This window comes from Eriocheir sinensis, chromosome 58 (assembly GCF_024679095.1).
Source record: "Eriocheir sinensis breed Jianghai 21 chromosome 58, ASM2467909v1, whole genome shotgun sequence".
NCBI classification, from domain to species: domain Eukaryota; kingdom Metazoa; phylum Arthropoda; class Malacostraca; order Decapoda; family Varunidae; genus Eriocheir; species Eriocheir sinensis.
Window position 1 is genome coordinate 4,653,945 of NC_066566.1, and position 21,493 is coordinate 4,675,437.

At 46.3% G+C, this 21,493-nt stretch overlaps 1 protein-coding gene and 2 long non-coding RNA genes across 5 annotated transcripts in view; 1 reads left to right on the forward strand and 2 right to left on the reverse strand.

Annotated features, from left to right (window-relative positions):
* The window catches only part of LOC126985070 (uncharacterized), a 119,135-nt gene extending 112,506 nt beyond the window's left edge, over nucleotides 1-6,629 (forward strand). For both annotated transcript variants that reach the window (XM_050839464.1, XM_050839465.1), the window contains 8 exons: nucleotides 71-286; nucleotides 623-802; nucleotides 2,215-2,310; nucleotides 2,590-2,742; nucleotides 3,096-3,247; nucleotides 3,681-3,931; nucleotides 4,085-4,240; nucleotides 5,741-6,629. In XM_050839464.1, the coding sequence (XP_050695421.1) occupies nucleotides 71-286; nucleotides 623-802; nucleotides 2,215-2,310; nucleotides 2,590-2,742; nucleotides 3,096-3,247; nucleotides 3,681-3,931; nucleotides 4,085-4,240; nucleotides 5,741-5,976 (1,440 nt within the window). In that variant the 3' untranslated portion in view covers nucleotides 5,977-6,629. The remainder of the gene's footprint in view (nucleotides 1-70; nucleotides 287-622; nucleotides 803-2,214; nucleotides 2,311-2,589; nucleotides 2,743-3,095; nucleotides 3,248-3,680; nucleotides 3,932-4,084; nucleotides 4,241-5,740) is intronic.
* Nucleotides 1,466-2,650, reverse strand: LOC126985075 (uncharacterized). The gene is made up of 3 exons (XR_007738288.1): nucleotides 2,502-2,650; nucleotides 2,148-2,291; nucleotides 1,466-1,927 (listed from the first exon to the last, which is right to left on the reverse strand). It is a non-coding gene; the product is annotated as an uncharacterized LOC126985075 (long non-coding RNA).
* The window catches only part of LOC126985074 (uncharacterized), a 33,517-nt gene continuing 18,197 nt past the window's right edge, over nucleotides 6,174-21,493 (reverse strand). The window contains exons 1-3 of one of the 2 annotated variants that reach the window (XR_007738286.1): nucleotides 10,626-11,077; nucleotides 9,658-9,923; nucleotides 6,174-6,512 (exon numbers count right to left, since the gene is read on the reverse strand). This is a non-coding gene — a long non-coding RNA (uncharacterized LOC126985074). Of the gene's footprint in view, nucleotides 6,513-9,657; nucleotides 9,924-10,625; nucleotides 11,078-21,493 lie in introns of those variants that run through there. The other variant, XR_007738287.1, reaches the window with a different exon arrangement.

Here is a 21,493-nt window from a genome sequence, read left to right on the forward strand (position 1 = left end):
TGATAGTGTTTGCAGTAGCTACACTGTTACTTAGTATGTTCCATGCCATTCATCATTTCTTTGTGTGTAGGTGAATGAGACGTGGCAGGATGGTAACTGCCTCAACTGTGTGTGCAAGGAAGGCCGAGATAGGCGACCAAACCACCAGTGTGCCCAGACAACTTGCCCAAGTGTGTCAGATCACCCTGACCAAGGGGATTACCAGCTGGAGGTGGTGGAGGTGCCCGGGTCCTGCTGCCCCAACATAGTGAGGTCGGCTTGTATCGACGACTATGAAGTGATTGAGGTGAGTGATTATATTTTATTCTCCACATTTGACTTTCTCAAAGTAGACCATTAGCACACAGTTGATAATCATGGTGAATAATACAGATCCAAAAGGTTATGGTATCCACAGTTTTGAGCTCAGTCATCAGAGGTTGAATATGAACACTATTGCTCTGAGTATTTCACTTTTGCACACTTTGGAAATATTTAAAGAAGGCAGTTAGCATTCATGAAAGCATCTGACATTAGAGGTGCAACAGAGCAGTAGACTTGGATACTTAATGTGAGATATTCCAACTACATACATATTAGTAATTAAAAGTTCTAAATGGACTTCCACTTTGTCTGTCTGCAGATTGGAGACACTTTAAATGATCCCTTGAATGGCTGTAGAAGTGTTGACTGCATCAAGACTCCTGCAGGCAAGGTAGAAAAGATAGAAAAGATCTTCTCGTGTGACGAGGCGTGTGCGCTGGGCTGGGTGTACGAACCCTCGCCGCTCTACCCCCAGCAGTGTTGTGGCCAGTGTGTGCAGGTTGGTTCGAGTAATTACATAAGTAGTTACCATTGATTACATCAATATATAAAAGGATTTTTTTACCCCAGAAATTCTAGATGAGAGATTGTACATCTCGATGGAAGACAAATTTTTAGATAATGAGGAATTAACACAAGATAGTGGGAGGCAGCCAAGAAGTGTAGTGAGGACTCTGCATACGTAGATGGCCCAGTGCCCATTTCTAATTCATTACTTTTTCTTTTATTTTCAATCATGTTTTAGCATGACAATTTATTTAAAAGCCGCATTAAATAACACGTTGCCAATTTGGAGTACGAAAATGACTGGTATACTTAGTCTGTTGAAAATAAAAATCAGTTTGGGGAATTACAGCAAATGGAACATTTTCCTTGTGAGATACAATTATATAAAATTATGTATAATGAACTGAGTAGAAAACCCACCAAATTTTATGAGAAAAGGCAAGAAATTTGTCAAAATCGGGATAAAATAGGCTTAAAAAACTGTTAAGTCATAAATACCTAAAAGAGGCTCCGGGAAACCAGTGGAAGCATCTTTTGTTAAATCAAACAACCAAAGCATCGGTAACGGAACATTTATTGAACTTTTCACACACTTAAAAACAGAATACATTACGGTTTATATGCTCTAGCACAAAGCAATTTAGAAAACAAATAACTAAGAAAATGTACTAACGACATCCAGTTTGAGTTGACTAAAAAAACATTACCATTTCTTTGTCTGGAGCTGAATGATCATGTCTGGTCAAAGATTAGTATATGTCTAACATGGACTGATAAAGAGGGGATAGACAGCATTGTATATGTATTATCATCATGCGAGGCACAGTACTATAGAGACCGTGCATCTTTAGCAGAAAATGTGCACAAAGTTCAATTTTGCACCAACATGTGACCTCCAGTTCCTTGGTGGTGCATGCAGAAACACACAGGCACCTGTCCAACTGAAATGCCATGAAGATTCATCACATTGGGAAGGGAGAATATTGATAAGACTGTGCAGGCTTGCTTTTCATAACAGAGAGGTGACAGTCACTGGGAAGGCTAGGCAGACGGGTACGCTCCACAATCAGAGACACACTTGTAGTAGGCCAATTAGCAGCTTCAGTTCAGAGATGCCCTGCACGAGAATCCACCATGAGGGTGCATACATTGTTCCTCTTTGTAATCTTACTTTATTTAAGACTGTCAAAAATTAGAAAATGTATAGTGCTTGAGTTTCCATCCTACTCCTCTCACTCATTTGCTTCATCTTACTCTCTGGTCCCCTTGTTTGTTGAAAACTTATAAGTATTATGAGTAGTATGTACAGCAATACTAGAGTGAAGGATTATTCCTACCTTTACTTTGTTAGCTTGAGTTAACCTTATGCTGCAAGAACATTCCTTACAAAATATTGGTCTGCAGGTGTCGTGCATCACAAACGGGGAGGTGAAGGCTGTAGGGGAGACTTGGCTCTCTGATGACCTGTGCACCACTTACTCCTGTGTCAAGAACAGCAATGTGAGTAATATTAGAAATGTTGTTACCACTACCAGTAATAATAATAGCTCATGATTGACCTTCTAATTGCAAGATAGTTTTATTAAGCAACCTGAAATGCCTCTGACTAAATAATTCAATAGTAACTAAAAAGCTCATTACAATACCATCATGGCAAAACAATATTTTGAAATCAGATCCAGTCCACTTACTGTGTGTTGTCTTGTTTGATTTGATGGCAGACACCAAACAGGAGCAGCTTTCTTTAATAAACCTCAAAAACTTTATCATATCCTGCAGGACCAAATTCAGATCCAGGCCGTTGAGGTGCAGTGTGCCCAGCCCACCGAGGCGGAGCTGGCCCTCTACACGTACCAGACAGAGGAGGTGCCAAACCAGTGCTGCCCTGCTGTCACCCGCACAGCCTGCCTCCTGGAAGAGAGCCAGATTCCAGTAAGTCAAGCAGCCACTAATCATTATAGTCTGTAATGGATACATAAGAAAGTGCTACTTCCTTTGTCAAAACTTTCTATCTATTCATACCTCATTCCCTTATCTATTCAGGAACTCTCCCTCAAGATGGCCATCGCAAATGTGTTCCCAGTTTTCTCTGACCATGCATTCCATTTTTGCAACGTTCAAACCCCCCTTCCACCTTTGTTTCCTTACCCTGCCACCCCCTGCTCTGCTCTTCACAAAATGACCATTCTGAATACACAGTCATTATATCCATATTACAGTTTCTACTAATATTCTTTAAAACTGAAGGAAATTGTTACTCATCTTATGGTATCTTTTGTTTGCAGGCGGGTGAAGAAGTGCAGGACCCCAATGACAGCTGCACCACCATCAGCTGCACTGTGGGAGCTGACGGTAATGTGACAAGGAGGGAGAAGGAGACAACTTGTGACAGCAACTGTGACCTCGGCTACATATACAAACCACCAGCATTTGGCAGGTATGTCCGAGTCTGAGGATTAGTTGTATATTGTGAGGATACTTTTGAGTCTTGTGCCATTTTGTCACTTGGGGTACTGCCTCCACCCTGACCCCCATTACAGATGGGCTCTAGATTTGGGTAACACCTTGCCCAAGAGGCCTCAAAAAAGTGTAACATTAAATTTACATCATACAAATTAGGTTATTAAAAAGAAAGTAATTAGGTGGGGCCACATTCAAAGCCCCTATCCCATAAATCAATAGCATATGAATGAGCTAGTATACACATGATCATACATATAATATGGATTGCCTCAGATTGATTTGCATACCTTAAATAGCACCTGTGCATCAATGTCTGAACAGCATTTGCCTTTATTTCATCAACAATTCAAAGTAATGGTCATAAAGTAAGCCATCACACTCACCAGCATTCCTTGCCTCCTCAACAGTCAGGACTGCTGCGGCCACTGTGTCAAGACGCACTGTGTGGACAACGGCAATGTGTTCTCCCTTGGTGAGCGATGGGAGAGTGAGGGAGACGCCTGCTACGAGTATAGCTGTGACTTGCGCAATGACCTGCCCACAATACTGGCCGTCAAAAAGGAGTGTCCGTTCTTTGACCCCGAGTGCCCTGAGGAGGAGATAATGCTGGACGAATCTGGATGTTGCAAGCTGTGCAATGTAACATTGTTGCCTAAGAGTAAGTCAGGTTCCTGAATGAAGCCTGTGTGCTTTTGACTGGGCCTTATAATTACTTTTGTATGTGAAGATGTTGATAAAAGTTACTCATTGTATTGAATTAGACAAGCAATGCACTACTGGTCAACAAACTAAACTATTTCTGTGCCACCAGGGGACTGCAAGCCCAAGGCCATTCCTCCCGTGGAGACAATAGGCCTCTTCCAGCTGTCCACGTGGCGGGTGGGAACCTGCAAAAACCCCAACCCTGTGCCAGACTTTAAAATGTGTTCTGGCCACTGTGACTCCTCCACAGAGTACAAAGGACAAGGTAAGCAGTAAGCACTACACTGTCAAGGTTACAGTAAAAAGTTGGTTACATTGGTGAATAGGCCAAAACGGTGACAAGTGTAAAGGAATAAACAGTGGGAGGTTAAACTGAAAAATGTACCCTAAGGGGCTCATAGATACTGATGTGTCCTACTGTCTGCCAAGTGCAAAAAAACATCAGTTTGGACTAGTTTTTATATACCAAAGTAGGGGACAGTGGTGATGATTTGGACGGTGAGATGGTCTGGACATCGCATTGTAAAACGTATAGGACCGAGTGCTACGAGATCTTGTGTGAATGTGCAAAACTTTGTTGCTTTGGCTCACGCAGGACAACCGCAAAGTCAGATTGTATCACAAGCTCTCACTTCAATAATATAATAGAAAGTAGCAGATTGTGCATTATTATGGTGATGCAGAACAAATATATTGCCGCAGAACATGACTACTTAGCTCTTGTGCTGGAAATGGACTGTACCCTGTCACTTATTTTTCATAGATACATGATGATTCAGACGGTTAATTTGTCATGATTTTTATTGATTTTATATCAGTTTAAGTGATGTGGTTTATCAACAATTAAAAAAGGCTAATTTGGTATTCAGATATTACATTTGTGAGGGAAGAAGGAAGCCATAGTGCTTGAGATATTTATCGGTTTTCATTTTTCCAATAAATATAAAGGATATTTTTGTACTTACATAGATGTCCTGGAATTTAGCTGATCCAACTTAAGTCATATCAAGATTATGCCGAGTAATACGAGTGTCCGTACCATCCCATCACCACATTGTTTCTTGTTTCATCATCTACAGCTGAAAACTGGAAATAGCTACGGGTGTATTATTTAGCAACAAACTGAAGGGCCAAATGATGAAGGAACATTTTAAGGTCAACAACATTGCCAAATCATCACCACTCTCCCCTATATATGGGTTGCCCTTCCATAAGACTTGATAATTGGATCCATGATTTTATGAATATGCATTTTTCTACCAACAGTGCTGAATACCGTACATTAATATAAAATGCACACATCTTGTCTAAAAATATGAAATGGCTTAGTTATTTTTATTAATCCAGTTAGGTCAAGAAAAGCAATACATAAGAGAATGCATTTTTTCACCATGAATTCACTGTATTTCAGTAAGAGTGAAATAAAAGGTTGAGTCTTGGCAAAAGAACAGATTAGAAGGGGTCCAGCCCTCAACCTTTGTAGGGAGGGAAATCATGACCCCTGCCAACATCCCTTACAACATGTAACTGTAGAGGACATTGCTGAGTACAGGGGATAAAGTCCGAGTCTCCTCTCATCAATTTTTGCCTTTTTTTTTTTAACTTCATCGTGCCTTTGGAATACTGCATTGATTACAAATTCATACAAAGGGAGGGGGCTGTGTCTCTAGAGCTAGATATATATTGCACACTGACAATCAGCTATTCAGTAAAGAGAGTTTCACGGCAAGATCAAGTTAAACCAACCTTCATTTCTTAACAACAGGGAGACAGGCCAAGTACGACTCCACTTGCTACTGCTGCAGACCGTCCAGGTTTGAGAAGATCCGCATCCAGCTGAACTGCGACTCCGGTGTGACCTTCAGCCCCGTGTATGACAACATTGTGGAGTGCCAGTGCCTGGAGTGTGGCGGCACCTCCCCAGAGTATGCTGCTGATGAGCCGGTGCTGGACGACGACACTGAATTCTTTTCCTTGGCCGATGAAAATGTTGACCAGTAGCTCTCATTCACCCCCAGCCTCGTCCTAGTAAAGCAGCTTATGTAAGCAAAACTTTCATTCACCAGCTGATCAGAGACACTCGAGTTGGGACAAAATTCCCATGTGGCAAAACAGTCTGATCCCATTTTTTTCTCTTCACTTAAATAATTGTGCATTGTGACTGAAATACAGGCCCATAGCCATGACTTTAAATTAAAGGGGGGGGGATCTCTTGTCAAAGGAAAGCTTTACTTGTTTATACTTTCTTCCTATGTATACATTCAAGCATTCATATATGCAAAAGAACTTCCAGGGGGGCTTGAGAGTTTTTTGGAGGAACCAAGTCCCCCCCCCCCTAAAGCCCCCCATGGCTGTGAACCTGTCAGAACAGATTCTCTCTCTCTCTCTCTCATACAACGATACCATGTACCTACTTTATGATTGTGATTACAATGCCACGGCCTCATCTCTCAACCCCAGCACCTGACTCCAAAGTAAGAATTAGCTGCAGTCATAGTCCTGATCGCTGTCCTCCCTGCTGCCTGCCGCCCTTCATTCTGTAAATAGTTGCATCTAAGTGTTTGCAAGGAAAAATGTACAAAAAAAAAAAGCAAGGAAAAAGTACAAAAAAAAATGCTTATCCAAAATAAAAGGAATCTTGTGATAAAACTCAATCCTTCGTTTGATTTAACCCAGCCAAAAGAGAACACTTGCATGCCTTGAGGAAACTATGAAGCTCATGATGCCTGCAGCTGGGGTGGGCCAAGGGAGAGGTAAGCCCCTGCTGACAATGCTTACAACTCGAAGGTGGAACTGAAATCTTAACCTTCCCTATGAAGTGGAGTTTTTGGTAACAACTAATACTAATATTCTAAAGTTGCAAAAGCAAAGTAATTAAACTTCATTCCCTGGTGTAAGTTATCAGTAGAGTTAGTTAACATGAATAGTGATCAATACAGTTTGCAGCCCAGCAACTGGGAGTGCCCCACTTGGATGGTCAGTCATGTACAACTGTTTATAGCACTGTCCAATGGGCCCTCTTTGTCTGCCAAGACAAATCATCTCTTGTTCAAATTGCACTAATCAGAGAGGAAATAATTTCTGGGCTTGGTCACAAGTCATAAGCACTGAAATGATCCTAGACTTGCTGAGCAAGATTCCTAACATGCCTCTCCATGTCTTTCCTCAGGGAAGCTTTGGTCTGTATTTTCTGCAAGTCTGGCAACATTATTTCTCAGTATTTTCGAACATCATCTCTAAGGCAACACCACTCCTCAGCTACCATCAGTCTCCACTGCACTCTTGCAGCATGTAGTTTTATGCTGGAAGCATCTTACCATCATATAGGGTCTTCAAAGGTGCAGGACACACTTGAAACTGTCACTGTACACCCATGAGCACATGCACTTTGGTGCAGCAACAGGCCTATGATAAGGATCTGCTGCAATGGACTCTGCAATAGAGAAAACTTTGCAGTCCTGGAGGATCGATCCTCTAATGCCCCCTTTCCCAACCCTGGGGTTGCCAAGCGTTTTTCTCAAAATATCAAACATGGTGTTATCATATTATAATGACACAAATACAACTAAACAATTGTGGGGTCGCGGTCGTGTCTAGAGGTGCATGATTGGGGTCGCCTGAAGAAAAGGTTGGGAACCACTGCTCTAATGAGTACTTACAAGGATGTAGTTATTCTCCTAACTACCCCTTCCATCACTGGCAAGTCCAGTGGTGGGGCTCCCCATGGCCTCCGATATGAAGAACTTACAATTCTGTTTCCTGGATCTTGCAAGATTCATTAAGAAAGCTCTTTGTAGAATTCTAATGGGATTCTAATGGATAGGGAGGCGGTGGCTGAGTGGTTAGCGTGCGGGCCCCGCATTCACCGCGTGCTGGACGACGCGGGTTCGAATCCCCCGCTACCACCTGGGATTTTTCAGTCACCGCCGAGTGGCCTAAGAGGCTAAGACTACCCACATGCTGTCCTGAAGACCACCCATCAACCCGGACTCTAGAGGAAACCGTCCAAGCGAATCAAGAACGAGTTCCGGAGGGCAGCATAAACCAAGATGGCACCACTATAAAACACTTGCCTGCGCCATGACGGGCTGGGGCCGACTGCCATCCATGCCCCTCAAGAAAGCCTACCGGCGCTATAGGCTGACACGTAAAAAATTATAGTAGCAGAGTCATGAAGACCAACAGCTCATGGCCAGGTCCCTCAGTGCCAGTAGTAGACAATGGGTGCACCCCGAGGGAAACACAGTCATTGTAAGCGCCCAAGCCATACCATATTCTCCACAATGCTCCGTTATTTCAACTCAATACCGGATACCAATAGAGAGACTTCCTGTGTAGTTTCCTAAAATTTCCTTCCGCTTTTTATATCAACGCCAAATACTGGAGCTACAAGGAATTTTCGTCATGTTTTGGGTTTGATTTGGGAGCTTACAAACTTGCTGTATTGGACTGTAAAACTGGCCCTTAGTCACCCTGGAAAATAGGTCGTGCCACTGCCCATGCTAGCCGATCCAAAGGCAAGACTTCCGCTATCATTTGAACCTGAGGAGCAGCAGCAGTAGTAGTAGCAACGTTGCCAGATTGTCGTGCTCGGCCTCTTAACCGACTTCCGACCCAAAAACTGTCTCCTGGTCCCCAATAACGAGATTCATTTATATTTCTCGTTAAAATAGTTAATTTCTGATGTTTCTTGGCAATAGTTATGAGTCAGAAATGGGTAAATACAATGCTCTGAGTACGATAATCTGGCAACCGTGAGTAGTAGCAAGCGTATCCCAACGACTATGATCCTCTGAAAGCTTCCGGATGAGTGAGATTGATTGATTGATAGTTTATTGTTGCAGGTAAACAACAAGGGAGAAGGGAGGAACATGCCATCCCAACCCCCAGGCAGGACAGTGTGATTATCCACAAGACAAATCCTCTGATTGGGGCCATATCTTTATAAATCTGATCCTGGTTGTAGGCCTCGATGTCTCTGGGCACTTATACAACGCATAACCGCAGCTGTTTCATGATAGGTTGAGGACAATGGAAAATCAAGGTGGTGAAAAACAGTCGCTGGCACTCCCAACTTCCCAAGGCCATGTGCTTCTACACAATCGTTATTCAGTACACTGCCAGTCTACATGTTCACACAATTACAGAATATAGTACTCTAATCAAATTTGATTTATCATAACTTTAACACCAACACTGCGCTACGGGGCTCTGCAGAACGTACTGGCACGCTCGCAACGGAGAGGAAATTCGATTCCCGGGCGGAGTGGAGACGCGTGGGCTGTCACCTTTAACCCGTGCCCCCTGTCCACCCAGCACTGGATGGGTACCGCCAGTGAAACCTATGGGTATCATCAACCGGGAAGTGTTCCAACCTCCGGAAGTGATGGTCTGGCGCCGCCAAAGGCAATTAACACTATTGAAAACCCAAGGGCGGGCAGCTACAGCGTATGCCCAAAATTTTACCTTATGCATACGATGAGTTCACGGTGACTACAGCAAGCAAAAAGACAATTCAGATGCATTCACATGAGTAGTTTGAAGTTATAAATCTGTGAGACTTCATACAAGTGGAGAGACGGGACGGAGTAAAAGGAGTGCGTAAACTGTCTAATCCCCGCTCTCCTGATCAGCGCTTTCTCTCAACTCGTCTTATCAGTAATGCGGGCTACACATGCTCACCTTTCACGTACCCAAGGGTGTTTGACTGTCCCGTGCTCCTTCACGTAGCTTGCCAGGCGTCCAGAAGCTTCCGGAACCAAGTAGCACAAGAAAATATTATTACAGGAGGCGCGCCGTCCGCCCGCCATTCGTATCAGAGATGGAGTGACGTGGAAGGGTCTGCCGAAAGGAGAACTATCCGAAGCCTCGAGCCGCGCTCAGCTCGACGGTCCGATCCGAGGCTGTTGGTTCGATCCTTCTCTTGCCGGGGGTCCAGGAGTTCCTTCCTGTTGGTAGAAGAGGTTGAATTGAAGAAGTTGATTGGGTGGATTCAGGTCATGAAACGAAGTAGAAATGATTTTCAAAAGTGAAAATAAGTAAAAAACATTGACTAAGCCACAAGTATATAACAGAGTCGATTCGATACCCCGTGATATAAAAATAAAAAAAAATACTCGAAAGATTAGTCAAGATTTTTACGCGCGCCAGCTTCATGTGGACCGCCTGAACTTGAAAAAAAATAACTCCTTCAGTCTAACTTGCTTTACGATGCCTTAAGGGCTGCGGTGGATAACTCGGATAAGACCATGATATAGATGTAGCTTAATGGCCCAGCCGCCATCCGAGGGGCGGTGTTCGGGGTTCGTTTCTCTGGGGGCTCGGAGCGGGTGGTTCAGAGACTCGCAGGATATCACCGCGCGATGGTTTTCAGATGATAAAATAATTCTGGTGTGCTAATTTGAAAATACTGATATAGTGTTATGGTTCTTTATATCCCGTCAAACATACAGTAATTCTCGCGTCCGTCAAATATTCATGCAACTACACATTCATCCAATAACTGCTATGATGACTTGTTAGAGGATTTCTGATGAGCTTTAGAGTCCAATAATCCGAAGCATTGACATACCTTGCGACCAGGACACACACACACACACACACACACACTACCGGTGCCGTTGCGTGTACTACCTGCTTACAGTACCTACCTAAAGTATTACCAGGGATGCCCCAGCAATAATTCGAATTGTCATCAAAGAGCTCAGTATTTGGAGTTCCATGGGGCACTCTCGAGGGAGCTGGCCACTCTGTCAACCCTCCCCACGGCTACAGATTTGACTTGTCTGATGAGTTAACGCGGGATGTCTACATTGTTTTTAGGGAGTTTAGCACAGCACAGCACTCTTAAGGGGCTATCCCACTGGGCAAATTTTCCGTGGATCTTCAGTCAAACCACGATTTCCGCTGGCGTGGTTCTCATATTTCCGTGGTTTTCTGACGAGTCCACGATCTTCCAAAGCTACGGTAGATTTCACCAAAGGACGACGGTATTACTCACCATCATCAGCAGCAGCAATAACAAGAAACAAATGAGAACCACGCTAGCGGAAATCGTGGTTTGACTGAAGATCCACGGAAAATTTGCCCAGTGTAACAGCCCCTTTAGTGTGTGTGTGTGTGATGTGTGTGTGCGTGTCCATACCTCCCTAGCAGTTTCGATTACCTCATTAGAGTATACGACTCCTCCAATTCTGAATCCCGAGCCATGACTGAACCGCCTCCCTCCACTACCGTCCCTCAGCAACGTTGCCAGATTGTCGTACTCGGCGTCCTATGCTTGCAAATTTCCGACCCAAAAACTACCTCCTCGACGTCAGTAATTGCCTTCATATATAGTTATCGTTCAAATGGTTAATTACTGGTGTTTTTTGGCAATTGCTATGGCTCAGTAACCGGTAAATATGAGGCTCTGAGTACGATAATCTGGCAACGGTGTCCCTCAGTACCCCGCCGAGCACTTCATCACCACCTCCATCATAACGAATCTACAAAGAGCGGCGAAGGGATGCTGAGGGCGCGGCCAATGCGATAACCCCCCGCCTGTCCGCAGCCTCCCCTTCCGCCCCGCCGCCCAGCCAGCCACACGCACACATTAGCTTCCCCGACAGACACAATTAATGTTGGAAGCATGACAAGAAAGAGGCAGAGGACGGAGGACGGGAGGGAGGGAGAGGCGGGGAGGAGAACGGAGGAGAGAGGAAGGGAAGGGAGGGAGGAACGGGGATGGAGAATGGAGGAGAGAGGGAGGGAGAAGCAGGGGAGGGAGGATGAGAACAGGGGGAGACAGGGAGGAGAGAGAAGCAGAGGAGGAGAGGGGTGGGGGAATGAGGGAGGGAGAGGAGGAGGAAAAGGGAAGGGGAGCGTGGGAGCGTCGCCCCAGTGCACAATGCTCCCCTCTCGACTCTTTATATGAGAGAGAGGCAGGGAAGGGCGGGGAAAGGGCGGGGAAGGGGAGCGAGGGCAGGGGGAAAGGGTGACAGGCTGCTTGGTTGGGATATGGGGGTCATCGTGGTAGTAGTAGTAGTAGTAGTAGTAGTGGTAGTAGTAGTAGTAGTAGTAGTAGTAGTAGTAGTAGTAGAGAGAGAGAGAGAGAGAGAGAGAGAGAGAGAGAGAGAGAGAGAGAGAGAGAGAGAGAGAGAGAGAGAGAGAGAGACTGTGTTTGCGTTTGTCTGTTTGTTTGTTAGTTTCTGTGTGTACGTGAACGCGTGAGGCAGACAGGAAGGAAGAAAAGAAACAGCAGCAGGAGCCAGGAGGAGGAGGAAGAGGAGGAGGAGGAGGAGGAGGAGGAAGAGGAGGAGGAACAATAACTGTGTACATCAACAGGAAGTCGGGTGAGTGGGCACATTGAGGCTCAAACAGGTCATTGGCGTCGAGGCCTGACACGCTGGGCCAAGCCGGGTCACGCTGGGTCACGCACGAGTAGGCACAGTGGCGGGGGCTCACAGCGAGTCAGCACGGGGATATTAGACCATACAAACGTCTTCACTATAATCTTCCAAATATGTCGAGGCCGATCTTGCGTACGCTCCCGTGGGCCCTTTCCTCCCCTCTGCTCACCACACAGTCCCAACACCTATCCCTTCCTCTCATATGCAAGCTATAGGTAACATATGAGAGGAAAATATAGGTGTTGGAACCGTGTGGCAGAGCTGAGGAGAGAAATGGACCCGCGGGAGCCAACCAGGGTTAGCAAATTATCGTACTCAGCCACTCAGCACATCGTATTTTCCGGTTTCTGAGTCACAGCTATCGCAAACAAACACCAATAAGTAATGCTTTTAACGACAACTTTAACTGGAATTTCGTTATCTGTGTGGGAAGGAAAGTTTCGAGCCCTGGAACTGATAAATGCGATGTTTTGAGTACGATAATTTGGCAACGCAGGAGCCAACACCAAAATGGACTCGACATATTTGGAAGACTAAGGGCCAGTGGGGAGGCGGTGGCCGAGTGGTTAGTGCGCTGCATGGCGTGGTGAGCCCGTGGACTTATATTTCCACGTAAAACTGGCCGATGGGTAGTGGCGGCTGCGGGGTTAGCCTAGCCCCGCACCTTACCACACACACTCAACACCTCGCTTCCTCTGCAGCCGCCACTACCCCATAAGCTAGTTTCACGTGGAAAACTATATCGTCGATCTCCGCCATTGGTAACGATCAAAACAAGGTGACTGACAGCGGCCCCAAGGCTCGAGTCCAACCGAAACGCGCCGATTTTTCAACCATCGCCAAGTGGTGGAAGATTGCCCACATGCTGCCCAGTAACAACCAACCTTAACTTCAACGACTTCATTCAATAGGAGCACCAGGGACAGCATGGGAGAAGTAAGATTCACCCATGACGGCAGCCACTGTATTTAGGATTTGCCAGCGCCATTAACGTGTTACCGCCAACCGGGGCTATAGGCAACACTTAAAAAAAAATAGATGAATAAATAAAATAAAGGGTTAAGCTCCAAAACACGAAACTGGGTCGCGGTATGGAGAATATTGCTTAAGAGGAGGAGGAGGAGGAGGAGATTAAAAAGAAAAAGAAGAAGGAAAGATATAAGAAACTGTATGGCGGAGGTGTTGATGGAAGAGAAGGAAATGTTAGAGTTTTTGTTAAGACTTCTGCAGCAGGCGGAAGAGGACAACAACAACAACAAGGACGAAAAAAAAAACAGAGGAGAAGGAGGAGGAGGTGGAGGAGGAGGAGGAGGAGGAGTTGCATCATATATAGGGAAGCAAAGTGAGGGAAGGGAAGAGGGTGTCACGGATATATGTGTGTGTGTGTGTGTGTGTGTGTGTGTGTGTGTGTGTGAGGGATCAAGGCGCATCATCAGCATAACAAAAGGTGGGTTGAGGCCTTTCCACAAGCACTCAACGTGACCCCCTTCCTCCTCCTTCCCCCTCCTCCCCTATCTTAATTTCCCCCTTCTACTCACTTCTCTTATCATTCTCCTCTTTCCCCTTCCCTTCTTTCCCCTCATTTTAATTCTTTCCCTCCATTTCTCTTCCCTTCTTTTCCTTCCATTTTTTTCTCTTCTCCTTCCTCCTGTTTTTTTTTTTTATCCCTTTCCTCCTTCTCTGTTATTCTTTTCTTCCTTCCTTTTCCTTTTTTTCTATTGTTTTTTCCTTCCCCTTTCGTCCTTTTTTTTAATTCTTTCTCTCTCTCCCTCTTCTATCCATTTCCTCCTGTTTCTCTTCTCCCTCTTCCCTTTCCCTTCTTTTCCTTCTATTTTTCTTCTTCTTCCCTTTCCGTCTCTTCTTTAACCTCCATAATCCTTTCTCTTCCTTTCCTCTTTTTCCTTCTCCTTTATCCACATTTTCTCCTATCTCCTTATACATTTTCTCCTCTTTTATACTCAACATATTCTCCTCTCTCCTTCTCCTTTCTTTTCTTCCTCTTTTTCTCTACGCTTCCTCATTTTCTCTTCTTTATTTCCTCTCTCCCTTCAACTCCTTTCTCTTTTCCCTCTCATTTCATTCTCTTCCTTACCCTTTACCTTCCTTCCTTTTCTTCCTCTTTTTCTCTACGCCTCCTCATTTCCTCTTCTTTATAACCTTTCTCCCTTCAACTCCTTTCTCTCTTTTCTTTCATTTCATTCTCTTCCTTCCCCTTTCCCTTCCTCTCTTTTCCTTCTCTGTTTCTCTTCTTCGCATTATAAATATACTTTCCATCCCCTCTTCTCCTTCCTCTTTTTCTCCTACTTATTTCTCCCTTCCCTTCCCTTTCTTTATTTTCCTTCCCCATTCTTTCCTTCTTTCTCCAATCCATCCTCTCTCTCTCTTCCTCCCTTCCTTCCCTGTGTCCTTTCCAACTTCTCTTCTCCTTTCCGTACTTTTCCTCCCTTCTTCTTTTCCATCCCTATTATTTTTCCCATCTCCTTTCCATATTTTCCATCTTCTTTCCCTTCCTTCCTTTTCCTTTCCTGTTTCCTTCTTCCTCCAATCCTCTCTCCTCTTTCCTGCCTTTCCCCTTCCCTTTTCCTCCTCGTCCTCTCCCTATACATCCTCTCCCTACAAAAATCTATCTCTCTTTCTCCCTCCACAACCAGGCATACTCTTTCCCCTTCCTTATATGCATCCTCCCCTTCCCCTCCTCCCCACACCTCCCTTAATTTCCTCCCCCCTTTCTCTCTCTCTCTCTCCCTCTCGGATCCCTCTTTGGCCGAGCGGTCCCACGGGAGGCCGCAAGATGTCCTCGAGCGATAACAAGACACGGAGAAAATTGAATTTGTTATCAGTTGTGTTGATACTGCGCGTGGCGACCCTCGTGTTATCAAAGGGACAGAGGGGAGCGAGGGAGGGGGCGCGGGGGGGGGGGGTGAGAGGGGGGCTAGAGGGAGAAGGAAAAAGGGGGAGATAGGAAGGGAGGAGAAAAAAGGTTGAGGGAGGAGCTGAGAGAGGGAGATGGGAAGAGAGAGAGAGAGAGAGAGAGAGAGAGAGAGAGAGAGAGAGAGAGGAAAGGGGAAGGGGAAGCGAAGGAAAGGAAGAGAGGGAGATGGGAAGAAAGGGAGATGGGGGAAGGGGAGAGGGGAGAAAAGGGGGGGAGACGGAGAGGAAGGGAGATGAAGAAGGGGGAGAGAAGGAGAGGAAATGAAGCAGAAGCGGAGAGAAGGAGGCTTAGGGAAAAGGGAGAAGGGAAAAGACGAAAAAGAGAGGTAGAAGAAAGGAGAGGGAAAAGGAGAAACGCGGCAGAGAGGAAAGAAAAGAGAAGGAAAGGGAAATAAAGAGAAGAAAGAAAGAGGAGGGGGAGAGAAAAAGAGAAAAAGAGAATGAGCAGGGGTAGAGAAAGGAGGAAAACAGGAAGAAAGAGGGGATGAGGAGAGGGAAACAGAGACAAGAGAAAGGGAGAAAGAGAGAAAGAAATAGAAGGAAGGAGGGAGGGAGGGAGGAAGGGAAGAGGACACAGGGGCGTTTCAGACCATGACGCCGGGCTGGGAGCGTCGAGAGGGCTGCGGGGGGCGTGTCGGGGCGGGCGCGGCGGGGCGGGGGGCGGCGGCGATTGGCGGAGCGGGGAGCCAGCTGTTGGGGCGGCGGGGCGGGGGAGGGAGAGGCAGAGGAAAGGGAGGGGTGGCTAGGAAAGGGAGAGAGAGAGACTGGGGTGAAGGGAGAGAGGGGACGGCGAGGGAAGGGAGGGAGAGAGTGAAGGGAAGGGAGGAGACGGAGGGGGGAGGGAGGGAGAGGCAGAAGGAAGGGAGGGGTAGCTAGGAAAGGGAGGGAGAGAGACTGGGGGGAAGGGAGGGAGGGAGAGACTGAAGGGAAGGGAGGAGACGGAGGGGGGAGGGAGGGAGAGGCAGAAGGAAGGGAGGGGTAGCTAGGAAAGGGAGGGAGGGAGACTGGAGGGAAGGGAGAGAGACACTGGAGGGGGGCGGCGGGGCGGACCACACGGCCTCCACACAATTGGCCGCGCCCTGTTGCTGCATTACGCCAGATGTCAACATATTTAGGCGCTGAGATGGCGGCGAGGCTCCCGGCCACCGCTTTGTCGCCGCTGACGTGCCAATATTTATGCCTAATTGCGGCCGTGGCGACACAATGGGGCGCCACTTTTGGGTGAGGGCGCCCTTCACCCTGTCACCCACCCTGTCACCCTGCCCGCTCTTCTCCTTCCCATACATTCCATCCTCTCTCCTATCCCTTCCTTCCTTTTTTTCTTCCCTGCTTCCTTTCTCTTTCCATACTTTTCATTCCCTCTTCTTTCCTCTCCCTCTTCGTCACCCTTCACCCTGTCACCCACCCTGTCACCTTGCCCGCTCTTCTCCTTCCCACACATTCCATCCTCTCTCCTATCCCTTCCTTCCTTTTTCCCTTCCCTGCTTCCTTTCTCTTTCCATACTTTTCATTCCCTCTTCTTTCCTCTCCCTCTTCGTCACCCTGTCACCCTTGCCTGCCCTTCCTTCCTCATTTCTCACCCTAGTTTTATCTCGCCCTCACCCGGTATTTCCCCCTCTTCGTCACCCTGCCTGCCCTTCCCCAGTTCTCCTCACCCTATAGTTCTTCACCCTGCCTTCCACCGTGACACCCTGCCCGTCCTCCCTTCGTCATTTCGCACCCTGTTTTCATCTCACCCTCAGCCAGTCTCTTTCGTCTTCCTGTCTGAATATCTGTCCCTTCGTCTTAATGCTCTCTTCATAAGTCATTGTATATATTTTTTAGTGTGACCTTATTTGTCTTTGTGTCTATCAACCTTTCTATTCATTTTTTTTTATCTATGGGTTATGTTTTTATATCTATCATCCTCCACTGTCCCTTCTTCTCATCCTTTCAAGTTTCCTTTTCTCCCTCCTTCCCTCTCTCTCTCCCTCTTTTAATCTTCCTATCCACAAGTCTCTCCTCATCTCTGTTATCCTCTACTAGTCTTCCTTTTCATCCTTTCAAATTTTCTCTCTCTCTCCTCCTCCTCTCACTCTCAATCCTCTATGTCCTCATTCTTATAAAAAAAATTACAGTCTTCTATCCGTCTGCTCCCAATTTTCTTATCCAAACCTTTGTCCTAATCTCTATCATTCTCCACTGTCCTGTTTCCCTTCCTTTCATTCTTTCCTTTTCTCCCTCCTCCCTCTCTCTTAATCTTCTATTTCATCCCTATACATACTGTCCTCTCTATCTGCCTGCTCTCAATTTTCCTATCCAAATATCTGTCCTTATCTCTATCATTCTCCACTGTCCTGTTTCCCTTCCTTTCCTTCTTTCCTTTTCTCCTTCCTCCCTTTCTCTCAGCCTTCTATTTCATCCCTATACATACCGCTCTTAATTTTCCTAACCAAATGTCTGTCCTTATCTTTATCATCCTCTGTGTCTCTACTTCTTATCCTTTCTAGCTTCCTTTTCTCCCTCCCTCTCCCTCGCCTGACCTCCTCAAAACAGTCTCGCCTGACCTCCTCAAAGGGACAGACGTTGACCTTGCTGCTGCTGCGGCATCAAACCTTAACCTTGCTTTTCACCTCGTCTGGTGAAACGACACTTGTTATTTTGTGTGTGAATCGACTCCGTGTGTTACATTTTAACGTCACAACTTTTGAAATCCGTTCATCCACGTTTTTAATTAACCGTTACTTAAATAGGCCCGTACGCCTTCTCAGAAATCGAACGACTAACTGTGCTTGTTTACTTTTCTGATTTAGCACCACTCAACTTAATTAATTAACGTCTAACTCAGTGCTGTGACGCGTCTAACTAGTGTTTGAAGTGTTGCGAGGATTACCTTACAGTGAGAGGACTTCCCTGCTGAGCTGAGCGGTTAAGTTATATATCGACTTTTTTTGTGTTTCCTGTCTTTCCCCAGTAGGATTACAACTGCACGACCTAACACAGCACCCAGTGAAAGACAGTGAGCTTCTTGTGTCTAACTAACGTAGAAAATCTGTCACTAACGTAGAAGTACAAAGCTTGACCCGTATACCAGCACACCTGTTTTGAAAAGGAGGAAAAGTTTAATCCCCCAGAGAATTTTAATCCCGGAGGGAAAACACGTGCGGGCCCTCATAGACGCCACACCTCAAACTCTCCCGCGTGACTCGACCGATTTAAAGCCGCCTCCCTCCAGGTGTTCACCTTAGTCCACGCGGATACAAAATTCATCTTAACTGTAAAACACACAATTATATCGTCTTGCAACAGTAAATAAAAATTAAAAAAAGAAGTAATCATGCCGTCCAACTATCTCAATTGCTGTAATTGTTCAAAGAAATATGCTGCGATTCATTACCAAGCCAGCGACTCGATGTGTAGGTACTGTGTCTTAGACTTACGTATTCAGGCACTACAAAAGACCAACGAGGAACTACAACGCTCCAATGCGTTGATCTGGGACACCATGATGGCCTTCCCTCAACTCCCTACCCCTCATTCTTCTTCTTCTTCTTCTTCTTTCCCCGCCCTTCCTACTCCAGCTTCCTCCTCCTCAAACTCATATTCTGACGTTCTGACCCAACTACATACCCCCTCCTCCTCCTCTGCCTCGCCTGAACCCGCCTCCATCCTTACTATTCCTTCCGCCCCATCCACCTCCCTTGCTACCTCATCCACTCCCACTCCCTCTTCTCCCTCCACCACCCTTGACTCCTCCCCTATCCTCATCACCACTCCATCTTCCCCTTCCACCTCCAACACGATCTCCTCTGCCTCGCCTCAACCACCCCACTCCTCTGCAACGCCTGATCCCGCCGCCACCCTTACCATTCCTTCTACTCCATCCACCTCCTTCCTACCCCATCCACCTCCATCCACAGTACCACTCCCTTTCTCCCGCTCTCCTTCCTCTCCCTCCAACACCCTTGACTCCTCCCCTATCCTCATCACCACTCCATCCTCCACTTCCACCTCCAACACGAACTCAACCTCCGCCTCCTCCTCCACTTCTGATACCACATCTCCTCCATCCACACCTCACCCTCCACCCTTTCCCAGCCACCCACTACTAACACCACCACCACTTCCAAACCCACCTTAGCCTGCGCTCCCTTGTACCTCGCGCCCTTCCAGAAGAAATCACAAGACCATTCTACCAGCTGTCACTTGTACGAACCAGACGCTGTTTCCTGGTATGGGCAAACTAACTACTAGAGTCAATTTAGTTGGAGACAGTGTGGTGAGAGGCCAACTTACGGAGTTTTGTGGTCGGAATACGTTGACACGGCAGCGCTTCTGTATCCCCGGAGCCAAACTGGACGATATTGAATCAGCTGTCGATGCAGTTTCAGTAAATGCGAAGGACGACACAGTGTATCTGATCCATGCGGGAACCAACGACCTTCAGTCAACTCAAATTCAGGACCTGTTAGCAAAATACCGTCAAGTCATTCGGAAATACAAGACCAAGTCCCCCCACATCATCGTCTCTGGAATTCTACCGAGAGTCAATACGTTCGCCGGATACAACAACAGTAAAGCGTACGGCGTCAACACTAGTCTAAAGCAGTTATGTAACGATGAAGGCGTAGGGTTCACGAACGAATGGCATCACTTCAACCAGCGCCCAGATTTGTTTTGGGAGGACGGACTCCACTTGAACGAGGTTGGTTCGGCGCGGCTAGGAAGGCTCCTGAACGATGCAGTTGAAAGCTTCTCGAAAAGCTATTCAAAAAACTGGAGGCGAGGGCAAGGCAAAGGCAACCCTTGATCAACCGAACCGTAGCGTCGATGCGGCTTGCAAGAAACTGTGTAACCAACGACGCCTCCGACAAGCGAACTCATTCAACTCAACGCGGCCAAACCAGTAGTCACATTTCCATTTTGTACACAAATGCACGCAGTCTATTACCCAAAAAGGACGAAATTAGGGCGTATATTGCAACTGAGAAACCAGATGTGGTAGCCATCACAGAGACTTGGGCCAACTCTGCACTTCTTGTATCTGAACTTTCATTTCCAGGGTACGAAAGCTTCCAACAAAATCGAATGCACAAGAAATGCGGAGGGGTAATTTGATACGTAAAAAGTACGCTCCCTGCCATAAAAATAGACAAACAGGATGCAGAGAATTACGACTCCGTCTATGTGGAAATAACTGCGAATAATAAGAAACTAACACTTGCGACCGTATACAGGCCTCCAAAACAACAAGCAGCCGATGACACTGCCCTGTACGAAGAGCTTCACTCTTTAACACAAAGTAAACAAGCAATAATAATTGGGGACTTTAATTGCCCTAACATTGACTGGGGACAATTGACTGGAGATCAAGAGGGTAACAGGCTTATAGAAATGGTGGAGGATTCGTTCCTCACTCAAGTTGTAACTCAACCAACAAGAGAAAACAATCTGCTGGATCTGGTATTAGTAAGCGACCCCGACCTCATTCGCGACTGTGAAATTGGTGAAAAAATTAACGGTTGCGATCACCACTTAATCCGTTTCAATGTCAACATAAGTCACAAACTCGTAGACAATCCGTCAGTGATACCAGACTACAAAATAGCAACTTTCAACCTAGCCCGTGAGCTGCTTCCCTCAGCGACCTGGGACCAACTTCACCTAACCGACAATACAATCGACAACGTGTGGAACAACTTCAAAGATAAGCTTTTGGGAGTAGAAAAGGCTACAGTGCCGACGAAACCCAGGCGAGTAAATGGTGCCGTAGATCCACCGTGGATGACCAGAGAAATAAAAGGGCGGTAAACTTAAAAAAGGAATTATAACCTAATGAAAGAGAATGACACGGCCGAAGCCCGTACTCAGTACCACAACAGCCTCAGAGCTTGTCGCACCCTTATTCGGAGTAGTAAACGCAACTACGAAAACAAATAGCGCGTGACATCAAGACAAACTCAAAAAATTCTTCACATACATCAGATCGAAAAGAAAGTAAAATCCAATATTGGTCCCCTGACAGACGAGACTGGAGCTGCAACTCAGGACAGTAAACAGATGGCCAGAATCCTCAACAGTAACTTCGCATCCGTATTCACAGTCGAGAACATCGAAACCATGCCCGAGAACCCTGACCCGCCGAGGGGAATCACGCCCCTGAAAATTGACTCAATATGCGACCAAGAAGTGAAAGAGTATTTGGATAAACTCGACAC